Source organism: Prunus persica, chromosome G7, assembly GCF_000346465.2.
Source record: "Prunus persica cultivar Lovell chromosome G7, Prunus_persica_NCBIv2, whole genome shotgun sequence".
Classification (NCBI taxonomy): domain Eukaryota; kingdom Viridiplantae; phylum Streptophyta; class Magnoliopsida; order Rosales; family Rosaceae; genus Prunus; species Prunus persica.
The window spans coordinates 3,053,077-3,066,841 of NC_034015.1; the positions used below are offsets into that span (position 1 = coordinate 3,053,077).

A 13,765-nucleotide genomic window follows, 5' to 3' on the forward strand; every position below is an offset into this window, starting at 1 on the left:
AGTATGAAGTTCATTTATGATAGTTTGCCAACTAGTTTGGGAAAATGTTGTGATCGGTTTCTCTCTGAAATCTCATCATCCATCAAATCAATAAAAATAGACTCAAAGTTTTGAGGCCATGGTCCATCTTTCCCCTTCACGTCAACTTCCACAACATGATCATTATCATAAAAAGTTCCTTGACCTTTTAAACCACACAATCAGCCCAAAACCAACAATAAATGGAAAACAAGTCTTGATGTATGACCTCAAGTCCCACTCTTACAATTTAGGCAAAGAAAAAAAGTATAATAATTTTCGTCTTATTAGAGCCATGATGCAAAATGCATGCATGAGAAATTGAGCATATGCGTTACGTGTAGTAAATATATGGAAGGGTGTAATTGTAACGGTAAAAAACATATCGGTTTGGGCGCGAAAAAGACGGTCGTATTTGGAAGCCGGAGACCCGTTTGACAGCAAGTTTGTTGGAGAGAGGGGATTTGTAAGATTGATGAGGTGGGTGAGCAAAATTCTGAATACGGGGCAGGCATAGGCAAACAGGTAGAAAAACCAGAGAGAGAGAGAGAGAGAGAGGGGAAGCCATTAGGCCCAGATGAATATCATGTGAAAGGGCATCCTCCTACAACCCACAGCTGTGTTTTTTTAAATCTCGTTTCATTCGCTTACCCATCAGAAAAATGGTCTCATTTTGATGCGGGTATATGCGAATAGAAGGAGATTGTTGAAGAAACCTAAAAAGAAAAGGGAAAAAAATTGAATTGAAAATTTTATTATGAGTAGGAAAAAGAGCCAAGTTTGGGATGTTCCCTCCAATGGCATGGACGACGACACAGCCGTGGCTCCTCCTCCGAAGCCCAGCCCTGAAAAAGAAAGACTCTACCTAGTCTGGCAGGGTAACAATGTATGATGTTATATGCTCATGATGATTATGGGTTCTTTTCTTGTGGAGATCTTGTTTATGCAGAATGATTTGTTTCATGTTTTTTAAACCAATTGCTCCCTTTTTATGCCTGCCTTGGGGTTGCAGCTTGGTTTTGTGGATTTTTAGATAATAATTCATCATTTGGGCCTTTTTTTTTTGTGTGGATATAATTGTTACCCATTTTACAATTTTTTTGGTCTCATGAGTTTGTTTCTGTGGTTGTCAGAAATACCATTAGGCTTAGGTATAGAATTAGAAGACTGTCTTCCTAATTCTGAATTGAAATATGATTCTCCAGAGGTGAAGTAAAACATACATCTTTGGGAAGTCTAGTTATCTGGGTTAATAGCTCATTCTGTTTAAATGTTGACATTAAATTGCAAAGGAGTTGTTGAGTTGGTATGGTACGTTGTTGTACTTGGGAGTTTTTACCCCCTAGCATGCTTGGCATTCAAATTGAGCATAAAAAGGTTCCATGACTTTGTCCTTTGTATTTTGAGCAGTTCTTTGCTTCTTTTTTTTCAAGTGATCTTAACTCTGTCTTGACCCTTTTGTTTTTTCTGTCAAGCCTTAGAACATCTATGTAGGAATCAACTTCATGTACTTTTCTGTTGTTTTAGATGCTAATTTTGCATATTATTGTCAATCCAGTTGTTTGAGAAGCTTCAACCGATTAACGAGACGTAATTGATCTAAGAAGGACCTAACAATTTAAAAAAATAAAATAAAATTTGAAGAAATGATCTGAGAAGCACCTCATCAATTAGTAGTCTCACTATCTGAGGGGTCTAAAAGTTGTGGAACTAAATTTTGGGGTTGAAGGTGCCACACTATCTTTGTTACAGATAGTCTCTTGTTTGTATATCATGCTTATGGAATAATATATAGGGCAGTTCTATTAATTTTTTATTGTGTGGATCAGTTGAGAAGATTAACTTTGTTTCTACCCATGTCCTGCATATAGAAAATTATAACTATTCATCTACCAAACAAATTTTCTGAAAAATGAGGCTGTTATGCATTTTAACCAAGTAATACGAACACATTTATTGTGTTCATGAATCTGTTTACGAATGTGTTTACCGTCACTCATTCTTTTGCATTCAAAATCATCCATCTAAAGTTAGGTAATTTTGTACATCCATGTCAAAAGTGGCTAGAATAACAATTTCACATTTGATTATCATATGGACTAACACTAAAAACTTCTCTTCTTGACAGAAATTTTTGTGTGGTGGAAGAATAGTCTTTGGTCATGATGCTGCATCACTGTTTCTAACTAGCTTTTTGATTGGATGTCCTGCACTAACATTCTGCATAAGAATGCTTGTAACGATGAAAGGAGAACATGGACATTATGACTATCCTGTACTAACTGGGGGAATAATCCTCACTGTTTTGGTTGGTAAATTGAAATTCTTTTTCGTACAGTGGGAGCCTGCTTCACCAAATGAAAAACTTCAAATCTGACTTATATTGGCTCATGCAGGATTTCACTTTTCTGTACTTGACATCTGGTAGGGATCCTGGTATCATTCCAAGGAACTCTCGACCACCTGATTCTGATGAGGCATATGATATGTCTGGATCGATGGAGTGGGTCAATAACAAAGCCTCTAATTTGAGAATACCCCGAATAAAGGATGTACAGGTCAATGGCCATGTAGTGAAGGTAAAGTTTTGTGACACTTGTTTGCTATATCGTCCACCGCGTGCTTCTCATTGCTCGATCTGCAACAACTGTGTTCAGAAGTTTGATCACCACTGTCCATGGGTGGGTCAGTGTATTGGATTAGTAAGTTTCTTCCCCTCCCAACTATTAACTCTGCAATTTATGTTCCGGGTGTCTAAATGGAAATTGAATAAGGCTGCTAGTTTTCAAGTGGAGGTAATGAAACTTAGAAATTCTTCTGGTCAGTGTATTGCATTATATTTGAGAATTTGTTGGATATTATGTCCCAAACTCTTCATTTGGCTTTATCAATTGGTAAAAGTTGATATTCTCAGTTACTTGTGTTGAAGTGAATTCTGTTCCTTGTTTTATAAGAAAAGTCTTTCTTTGCCTAAAAAGGTATTGGTTTTTGTATAACTCTGAATATATAAGTTTAGCTAAAAAGATGACAACGGGATAGATGTGACCGTAAACAAGAGTGAAGAAAACACCAGGAGCAGGAAGAAAAGTTTGTCTTATGGCTTGATACCAAGTAGCAATGTGATGTAGGACAACCTAAGGGGTCACAAAATGTATGAAACACTCAACCAGACTAATGTTCTTTCATTAAAATGGATACTTTGGTAACTAGCAAGCTATATGTACCATAAGAAAAAGTAATGTGGTCATGCGTTGGCTAAAATATGGAAGGTTTCAAACTCGCAAAATACAATTCACCCATAGGATTCATTAGTTTCCTTGAGGAAAACTACCTAAAAGAGCTTGTTCCAATATAAAACAATTTGCACTCTTTCTAACCTACCTCTTTCATGTTCTTGTTCTTGCAGCGTAACTATCCATTTTTCATTTTGTTTATTTCGTCATCAACCTTCCTGTGCATATATGTCTTTGTCTTGTCTTGGATCAACATTCTTCGACAAGGTGGCAATCTGTGGAGGGCTATGGGACATGACATCGTATCAGTTATTCTCATAGTATATTGCTTTGTAGCAGTATGGTTTGTTGGTGGGCTAACAGTTTTCCATATCTATCTAATTTGCACCAACCAGGTAGACCTCTTCGCTTTCTTATTATTATTATTTTTTCCAAATCATTTATCAATAATGCAATTTCTTGTAGTCTGGTCGCTTTCCTTCTCATATATAAAACTAAGATTATCTGTTAGTTGTATGTATATTAGAGAGGAATGATAAGGGAGATAATGATACATTCATTGTGCTATCTAGTGCCACAGTGCGTATTTGGGTTCATTTCATAAAATATGATTTAGATTATGCTAAGTACATGTTTTTAGACGGCCTACATAAGGAAAAAAATCCCTCCTTCACTGTGCTATCTAGTGCCACTGCTATGCTGCAGTCAACTTTAACCTTTGATCTCAAAATCCTCAATTGAGATGGAAAACTACTGGTCAGGGTAACTAGACTAGATGTATTGTTCTAGGTTTCCTTTCTTCTTTGGGATTGACGATTCTCTTGCTTAATTTGGTAAGAAATGTATCTTTAATGCATTACCTGCCTTGAATTAACGTATAGCTATATACAGGAAAGGGGACAGCTACCTATGCATATATGTCATATAGGATATTGACATGAATTGTAGATTATCACAAACTCTATCACAGATCTGATAATTTAGGGGTACAGAATAACTAATACTCGCTAACCATTATCTCTAATATACTGAAAGGTTGGTTTGTTCTTGTTAGGCTACAATGTAACTCAAAAGCTTACACTTGTGGTAGTAGTGGTAAACTAAAAAAATTTGACATGGTATCAGAACTTTGGTTCTGAGAGGTCTTGGGTGCAGATATATGTTTCTCTATGTCCATAGTGATGCACCTGAGGGAGGTGGGGGTTAACTTAGAAGATGTTGTTGGCTCATTCCTAAATAGCTTACACTTCTTCTTCTTGCTTTTATTTTTTTTCTGGTATAGAGGGGATGTTAAGTTGATGTAAAATTTTGGCACATCCCTAACAACTTAAGTATTTGGGGTACAGTGTTATCTGTTAATTTTGTGCAGAATGAGTTGCGCATATATGTTTCTGTCTACCTCCGCACTTGATAATCCCTACTATTTTTTGGATATGTTATGCATGTATAGTTGCTGCGTGCATATTTTTCATCTTGCATCTACATGATAACAAGATGGCTTATCTTTGTTTACATTGTTTAGCACGACTGTCATTTGAATTCTTACCCAGTGTTTTATTCTGAATTTAGATTTTTTCATTCTGACCACTGCTTTGTCACAGACGACTTATGAGAATTTTCGTTACCGTTACGATAAGAATGAAAACCCATACACTAAGGGAGTACTGGGAAACTTGAAAGAAGTGTTCTGCTCAAGGATTCCACCTTCAATGGTCAACTTCCGAGCATGGGTCTCAAAAGACGACGACACAGTAATGGGATCCATCGCTTCAGAGAGTAACAGAGGCTTCATTGGCTCCAAAGAGAAATTTGACATGGAAAGGGGAAGTAAGTTTGGCAAGGATGGGAATATGATGGTTCCAAGTATTTTGCAGAAATTGGACTACAGTGGGATTGATGATAACATGAAGAAGAAGAATTTGGGTAGCAGTGATTTTGATGATAATTTAAAACGGAACGCAGCAGATGAACCTGCATTAAATCCATTTATCTTTCCTATTGGTCAAGAACAAAGACGTTCACAGGGAAGTTCCGGCATTGGAGTTAATTCTACTAATGATAAGAGGCCTCAGTAGTTCGCTTGTTTTCTAAATAAAAAAGACAAAAAAAGAAGAAAAAAAGGTATTCTTTCTCTCAGTCTCTTTATACTTTGAATATGGATATTTAGCATTTTTTTTCCATGAAGATATTAGCTGATGATATGTTGCCGGACATCATAGTAAAGTTTATTTTATCGCATAAATGACCTTTAATCTAGTTGCATGAATGTGAATTTGTTTTCGGTGACAAACTTCATATTGCAACAATGTAGGTGGGATGTCCTTTTCCCTAACAAGTTCCAACTTAAGTATTTTATAGTTATCAAGGGGCGGCAACATGAATGCCTAAAGTTCGGAGCATCTCCTACAGTTTGGCACACTTTTCACTTTTTCAACTCCAATGAAACAACTTAGGATCATGTTAATTTGAGTTTGAGATAATCTCATTTCACAAATAGCACAAATAGCACTTCACCATTGCAGCAAGTTTGGCAATATCTCATTCCAAGCTATGAATTATAGAATTGGCAATGGCACCTCGTACAGCACCTCCTAGCTACTAGAATTTTTGAACCATTTGAAGTCAAGAAGCCACTTTGGCTTCTACTTACAGTGGATCTGCAAACTGCAATGGCATTGTCTGTTTGAAAGCAAAAGTAGCAGTGGGAAATGGTTCCAGAAGACTGGTGTAGTTTAGATTTTGTGGAGAAGCTTCAGATATCATATCAGATATTAGCTTTTCTTTTCTGTTCTTTTTTCTTGGATAAAACAGGCTTTGGATTTTGCAAAATCACTTCATATGTTTCTGGACTCTATTTTGCATGTTATGTTCTGCTATTAACTTGTTGAATTAAGAATTAATTTGCCACTCTTGCATAGTAATTGGTTGTCCTTACCTTGTCTTACTGTTTTTGCTCAGGTTTTGGTGCAGAAAACTTTTCTCAGTGCATGCATGCCATAAGACAGATTGACTGAACATGATGGGGGCTTAAAAATGCTAATTTACTGAGATTGGAGGTAGAATTTGAAGGTCAGTGATGTATTTTTAATGGAATGAAGAAAATGAAATTAATTCATTCTTCTGCACATTCTTGTGTTCAATCTCTCTCACCCCAACTCCTATTTTTATCCTACTTCATTACTGAATCTACAAAACTAGAAGAGCTGTGATATGGCACAAACAGGTGCAATAAATAATAGCTCGGTACATATTAAAAAAAAAAAAAAAAAATGAAGGTGCTACATTAAAGAACAATTTTACAGGGTTGAGTTCTTTTCTTTCTTTAGCTTTTAGGAACTCATGTAATTTATCTTCTTCTTTTTTTCTGTTTTTTTTCTGGGATTAGTGCATGTAGATTATGTGAGCTAATGGTATTTAATTAAAAACGGACCATGCAACACAAGCTTTACGTTTCGTTCTATAATAGATACATATCCAAGACTGAAAAATACGGCTTATGCTATTGCTCCCACTTTTCTTTCTTTCCAGTTTTGCTATGAATTTATATCGAAGTTCAATTACTAGACCGACCTTACCACAAATAGGCCAGGTTTCAAACCCTGTCCAAGAACAAAAAGGCCCCGTTCGGTAGGCTAGACTAGAGTGGATTGAATTAACCCTTTTATATTACACTGGACTGTTTGGGATATGACTGAATTTGTAGCAATTGTTTGGTGCAGTACAACACCAAAGTTGAGATTAATCTGGACTGCCATTATTTCGTTTTTATATTCTCATTCCCAAATTAATTATAACAAAATCGATTTTCAATCCAACAAAAAAAAACGAATTTCAAACTTCAATAAGTATCCATAGCAGCTTAACTTCTTAATATGGAGGAGGAAATAGAGTAGTCTTTTTCCAACTTACAAAACAGAAAGATTTCAAAATTTCCAATTCATAGTAGGGCTGGCAATGGGTCTTGTCGTGTCGGGTTCGTGTCGTGTCTCGTGTCGGAATAATAAACGTGTCAAGAATGCTCAACCCAAATCCGACCCATTTAATAATCGTGTCGTGTCGGGTTCAGGTGGCCTTAAACAGGTTATTAAACAGGTTACCTGGTTAATAACCTGTTTAATAAAAGTGGTAGCAACTAATAAAGCAACGTCGCTATGTACAAAGAACTATAAACTTTGACTACCCGTGATTAAATTTCATAAATAATAACATACATGTTACAAAACTCACAACTGAAAAAATTTAAAGAAAAAAAATAGGGAGAGGAGAGAAAATGTAAGGAAAAGAAAGAAAAAGAGAGAGAGAGAGAGGAGAGGAGGAAAAGAAAGAAAAAAAGAGAGAGAGAGAAAGAAAAGAAAGAAAGAAAAAAGAGAGGTTGGCAATGGGTTTTGAACCCATGTCCTCCTTCTTTAAAATCCAAGAGCTTTCCAACACTCCACCAAGAGTCTTAGTGTTATAGAGGAATAATTAATTAATTTAATGGTTACGATTTCAGTTCCAACTAACAAACATGGATTTTAAAAACAAAATTCATATGCAAACATGTATAATAATCAATAAATTCAAACTGTCAAAAGATAATGAAAAAAATCAAACACTAACAAATATTGATTTTAAAAAATAAAATTCGTATGCAAACATGTATAATCAACAAATTCAAACAATTCAAAGATAACAAAAATAATCAAACACCACAACAAATATTGATTTAAAAAAAACAAAATTCATATGCAAACATGTATAATCAATAAATCCAAAGATAACAAAATAATCAAACATCATAACTAACATTGATTTTGAAAAATAAAACTCATATGCAAACAAGTTTGCAAACGAAAAAGAAAAAGAAAACACCATTCCCAAACTTAAACAAAAGAAAAGAAAAAAAACGTTTGCAAAAGAGGTGGCTTCCTTGAAAGCTCAGGTGGCAGACTTGCATGATGCCTCAGGTGTCTCAAAATGTGAAAAAGAAACATGTGATCCATAAATCGATGTATGCATTAGCAAGCTTATGTATGTAATCACATGTTATGAAATGAAATAAGCATTGAAGCCAAGATTCTGAGTATGTAATCGATTTTGGTTTGAAGCTTATTTGTGCTTATTTTGATTAAGTTGTGAACTTATTTGTTTTTGTAAGGTTGATATGAGCATAAACTTTGTAAGATGATGACGATTTCAATTTAAACTTTTTTATGATTATATTATTTGTTGTTTATTGGGTTTTTTAAAAATGAATTGAGGCGATTTTTTATGATTATACTAGAGAGATTTTTATGATTATACTAGAGAGAAGAGAGAAGGAAAAGAAAGAAAAGAGAGAGAGATATGGAAAAGAAAGAAAAACAAAAGAGATTAAAAATATATATATATATTATAAAAATCAAAAGGCATAGTATATAATCACAAAGTTGTCTATAGCATGGTGGATAAATTGTTGGAGAGAAATGAAGGTTGGCAGATATTAAACGAGTTGACACGACCCCTGACATGACCCGTTTAATAAACGGGTTAAACAAGTATTTTAACGGGTTTGTGGGTTGACCCGAAATCCACCCGTTTATAAACGAGTCAGCAGCGGATGGACTCGAAAATTACCCAATTATTAATCGTGCGAGTTCGGGTCGTATTTTTTTCGTGCGGGTTTCGAGTCGTGTAACGGGTCGTATAAGAAATTGCCACCCCTAATTCATAGTCAACTCTTGTTGTGGAGTCAAATTTATATGCAGCATCGGCCCAAAGGGTGTGAGGACCTAATAGAATCTTGGGCTCTTTAGTTTTAACCCATAAAAAACTTAACTAATTTGGAAGAAAGATAATTAATTTTGCTTAATTAATATAAAACCAAAGCCACCTAATTTTACCAAAAGGACATCCAACAACCCTAAAATTACTACATGTGCCATTATGCTTAACTGTCAAATACAGTTTATTTAATTATAAACCAAAACTTAAAACTGTCAAAACGACATAACATTCCCACAAAACACAACACAAAACGACACTACTCAAATTTAATCACTTCAAAAACTGGTTTCGCGCGACCTTTCATATCCCACTGCAAACCTACAAACTATTCTCCAAAAACGAAGCCGATGAGCAGCAACGGGGACGACCAGAAACGAAGATGACGAGCAACGGCGACGACGAGCAACGACGACGAGCAACGACCACCGACGACGACCGAAGCTAAACCGTAAGAAAATGAATCAGTACTCTCTTCGATTTTAGGTTTTACACCGACGACGGTTCTAGTACTGTTTTTGCCTTTTGGTTTCTGGTTGTTTGTAGCAAATTTTGACCAGAAACTGCAATGCAGTTTCTGGTTCCATAATTTAATTTTAGAGTGCTTTTTGCTAGGATTTATGGGAATGTTATAACTGCTCATGAAGTTAAATGTGTTTTGATATTCGTTTTTGCTACTGTTTTTGCCTTTTGGTTTCTGGTTGTTTGTCTTCGATTTTGACCAGAAACTTGGTTTCTGGTTGTTTGTAGCAGATTTTGACCAAAAATTGCAGTTTTTGGTTCCATAATTCAATTTCAGAGTGCTTTTTGTTGGTTTATGGGAATGTTATAACTGCTCATAAAGTTAAATGTGTTTTGATATTTGTTTTAGTACTTTGCCTTTTGGTTTCTGGTTGTTTGTAGCAGATTTTGACCAGAAACTGCAATGCAGTTTCTGGTTCCATAATTCAATTTCAGAGTGCTTTTTGCTAGGGTTTATGGGAATGTTATAACTGCTCATGAAGTTAAATGTGTTTTGATATTAGTTTCAGTACTGTTTTTGCCTTTTGGTTTCTGGTTGTTTGTAGCAAATTTTGACCAGAAACTGCATTGCAGTTTCTGGTTCCATAATTCAATTTCAGAGTGCTTTTTGCTAGGGTTTATGGGAATGTTATAACTACTCATGAAGTTAAATGTGTTTTGATATTAGTTTCAGTACTGTTTTTGCCTTTTGGTTTCTTTTCACATCAAATTTTGAGCAGCAGTTTCTAGTTGTTTGTTGCAAATTTTGACCACAAAATGGAACAAGAAATGTCACCACAAAAGAATGAAGCTGAAAACCAACCAAAGCGCAGAATCAAAACGATGGCTCAAAAGAGTAAACCAAAGCCAAAGCCAAACTATGATCGGAAAGCAAAGCACCCGGATTATGTCCAATTTCGGTGCAATGCCTATGCTTTCAACAGTATCATTAGAGACATAAAGGACAAGCTCAATGAAAGGCAGAAGAAGCTTCTCAAGAAAACCCCTTTCTGGAACTTGATCGAGCTATTTTACCGCCAGAGAATTGACATGAATAACATGAATAAGTCGGACCTTGACTTAGTACAGCTGCTCAAGAAATTTGATCCGGATACAAAATCCTTCAAATTTGGAACCAAATCATTCCAAATCACAGGCAATGCAGTGACTCAGATTCTAGGACTGCCAAATGAAGGCAAATCTGTCAAACTTTTCAATGATAGGTACACTGCTACCTTCAGAACAAGGCACTTTGGAGAAAAGGGAAAACCATCAAAAAACTAGGTAGAAGCAGAATTACAAAAGACAATTGCCTTGGCAAACCAACCGAAGAAAGAAAAGGCAAAGATAGAGCAAAAGAAAAAAACGAACAAAGGAAAAGAAAAGAAAGAAGCTGAAGAAGAAGAAGAAGAAGAAGTTGATTACGACAAGGAGGTGGTCAGCCTAATATTGATTATGCTGTACATGACATTCCTTTTTGCCAACTCTTCATCTACTTTGCATTGGAAATTATTTAAGCACTGTGTGAATCTAGACACACTTTCAAGCTATTCGTGGGCAAGAGCTGTTTCAGCCTACATGAATGAATCCTTGACCGCAAAAGCAAAAGCAAAAGCAAAGAAGGGAGGAGAAGCCTCTATAGGAGCTGTTTCGGGTTGCACTATCCTAATATTGGTAAGTAAACAGTGGCTTATGCAATGCATTTTGAGTTTTAGGCAATGCAGTTTCCATTTACTGCAATGCAGAAATGGAAACTGCAACGCAGTTTCTGTTTTATCCTATGCAGTTTCCAACCTAATTTCTGATATATCTTGTTTTTGAACTGTGCAGTTTCTACTGTGTGAGAGGACAAACATCATACAACCAATCCTTGGCAAGGAGAAAGAAACTCCTGCCATTCTTAAATGGAGTCTTGTGGAACTCTACACAAGATTCAACCAAATAAAGGACTTGAATGACATCGAGGTATGCAATTTATCGCATGTTCTGTTTTAATGTATCTTGAATGTGAATCCATGCTAAATCATTCTCATTGTACAGGGTATTTTCAAAACTCCTAAAAAGCGAAAAACTACCAGGGAAGAGGAAGACACTGTTGAGAAGGTAATTGAAATCTGTATACAGTGCATTGCAGTTTGTGTTTTCTAGATTGCAGTTTTCATTTTATCCAATGCAGTTTCTGAATCATTCAATCTCATTGTACAGGGTATTTTGAAAACATATAAAAAGAGAAAAACTACCGGAGAAGAGGGAGACCCTCTTGACAAGGTATAAGAATCTCTAAACAGTGAATTATGCATTTCGGTTTTCGTTTCCTCCAATGCAATGCAGTTTCTAATTAGTTTCTGTTCAATATGCAGGAAAAAGAAAAAGAAGATGATGAGGGACAACAAGGAGAAGCAGAGGAAGCAGAAAACCAAGGAAAACCTGATGATGCTGATCAAACTCCAGAATTAAAAGAGGCTGGAAAAGAAGAAAATGTTTGAGAATGAAGCTGGAAAAGAACCTCTTGCAATTCAAGACCTCTTGGTGAAGTCCATGACAGACCAAATCAACTACCGCCAACAACAAGATCCTAGCTTCGTTTGCCCGGAAAGATTACAACTGTGGAAGGATGAAAAAAATGAAGACAGTGAGAAGAAAATGAAGGAATTGTGGGATATATTTATCCAAGCAGAAAAGAGATCAAAGGAGCTGGAAGTGGAGTTGGCAACATACATAGAGAAATTAGATAATGAAGAATGTGTGACTGCCACCATGACAGTGGAATCTACAGTTCAGCTTAATGAAATACAAAATTTGAAAAGGAGGATTGCAGAATTGGAAGGCAAGGAAACTCGTATTGACATGGAGAAGATTGCCAAGAAAAAGGAGATTCAAGGAAAGTACAAGGCAGAAATTCAAAGCTTGTTGTCAGACCCAACAATCTTTGAAATGGAGATGGATCTGCCTACAAAACAACCAACACAACCAGTTGAAGAGAAAGAAGAAGAAAAGAAAGAAGAAGAGAAGCAACAAGAAGAGAGAGAAGAAGAAAATAAAGAACAAGAGAAGCAACAAGAAGAGAGAGAAGAAGAGAAGAAGCAAGATGCTCCAACACCTGATGTTCCTTCAAGAGTACAAAGGGTGAAGAACAGAGAAAGAAAGAGGCTTCAAGCATCTTGCTATGTGTACGAAAAAAATAAGAAAACAAAAAAGGAGGCAAAAAAGGATGATGAAGAACTAGCACAATTCAAGCTTATCTCTTCCGAGGAGGTATGCAATTACTGCAGTTCAAGCTGCTGCTTTTTTCTATTTTCTGCATTGCAGAAACAGAAACTGTAATGCAGTTTCCGTTTCCTGCAATGCAGTGTGTTATCTACTTTACAGAAATAGAAACTGCATGCAATGCAGTGTGTTATCTGCTTTACAGAAATGGAAACTGCATTGCAGTTTCTGTTTTATCGAATGAAATTTCTAATTAGTTTCCTTTCAATCTGCAGTTAACACAAGAGGCATCTCAGCCCAATGCCACAAATCCAATTCCTGATCCCCCAAAAGGAACGAGCCTTCATGATTCAATACCTGTAGGTCTACAACAATCAAGTGATGAAGATGAAGGACAAAAAAATCCAGCAAAGAAAAAACTAGGATGGGGTCAGAGGAAGGTGTGGCAGAAAATTCCAAAGGCGGACAGGGAAAGAATTGAAAAACACTACTTAAGTACTCAACCTCGGTAATATCTCTATTCCAAAATAACAATTCTTTCATCTTTTAATTACAATTAAACTAAAACTAATCTTGTGAATTTCATGTATTCGAATCCGCAGTGATAACTTTTGGGCAGGACTCAATAATGAGAAAGTGACAAACCATGATCTCAAAGATATTGTATGGGACCTGGAACTGTCACAAAACGTAAGTATTTACCAATTCTATAACACACATTGCACTGTATTTTTTAATTGTGCTACCTATATTACCCATTTATAATTCCATTTTCTCCAATCAATGTGAAACAGGTTATTGAGGCCTATATCCAAATAGAGGAGGATAAAATAGAGCCCATGCAGACAAAGAGTCCACAGTACATGTCCACATGGACTTGGGTAAGTATTATTTTGAAAATTCAAAATTGTTTAAACAGACAATGCACTGCAGTTTTCGAAAAATATATACTAACAAATTGCCATTCTATGATATCAGGCTTACATGCAAAGCTTCCAAGAGCCATCTTGGCACAGGGCCCTGTATGAACACTTACTTGAAAAACTCGGGAAATGCAGTGTTCT

General features: G+C 35.9%; 2 protein-coding genes and 1 long non-coding RNA gene across 7 annotated transcripts; all 3 read left to right on the top strand.

The window, feature by feature from the left end:
- LOC18770351 (probable protein S-acyltransferase 1) lies at positions 409-6,462 on the top strand. The gene is made up of 6 exons (XM_020568814.1): positions 409-904; positions 2,147-2,326; positions 2,415-2,720; positions 3,425-3,646; positions 4,853-5,372; positions 6,210-6,462. Exons 1-5 carry the CDS (start codon positions 776-778, stop codon positions 5,324-5,326), a joined length of 1,311 nt encoding a protein of 436 aa, XP_020424403.1. The 5' UTR covers positions 409-775; the 3' UTR covers positions 5,327-5,372; positions 6,210-6,462.
- LOC109950292 (glutamic acid-rich protein-like) lies at positions 11,005-13,022 on the top strand. 5 transcript variants are annotated; one of them, XM_020568838.1, is made up of 4 exons: positions 11,005-11,168; positions 11,325-11,459; positions 11,535-11,597; positions 11,700-13,022. In XM_020568838.1, exons 1-4 carry the CDS (start codon positions 11,073-11,075, stop codon positions 11,766-11,768), a joined length of 363 nt encoding a protein of 120 aa, XP_020424427.1. In that variant the 5' UTR covers positions 11,005-11,072; the 3' UTR covers positions 11,769-13,022. The 5 variants fall into 5 exon arrangements, with proteins under 5 accessions (XP_020424427.1, XP_020424423.1, XP_020424425.1 ...); XM_020568834.1 differs by having other exon boundaries at positions 11,079-11,168; positions 11,325-11,597; XM_020568836.1 differs by having other exon boundaries at positions 11,089-11,459.
- Positions 13,120-13,548, top strand: LOC109950427. Its single transcript, XR_002272613.1, has 3 exons — positions 13,120-13,209; positions 13,304-13,391; positions 13,496-13,548. It is a non-coding gene; the product is annotated as an uncharacterized LOC109950427 (long non-coding RNA).

Excerpts from the sequence above, each read along its gene's own strand:
- LOC18770351 (XM_020568814.1), top strand. The coding sequence starts at position 776 with ATGAGTAGGAAAAAGAGCCAAGTTTGGGATGTTCCCTCCAATGGCATG. Across the intron at positions 2,721-3,424 it reads TGGGTCAGTGTATTGGATTA|CGTAACTATCCATTTTTCAT; the intron begins GTAAGTTTCTTC and ends TTGTTCTTGCAG. Across the intron at positions 3,647-4,852 it reads ATCTAATTTGCACCAACCAG|ACGACTTATGAGAATTTTCG; the intron begins GTAGACCTCTTC and ends GCTTTGTCACAG.
- LOC109950292 (XM_020568834.1), top strand. The coding sequence starts at position 11,973 with ATGTTTGAGAATGAAGCTGGAAAAGAACCTCTTGCAATTCAAGACCTC.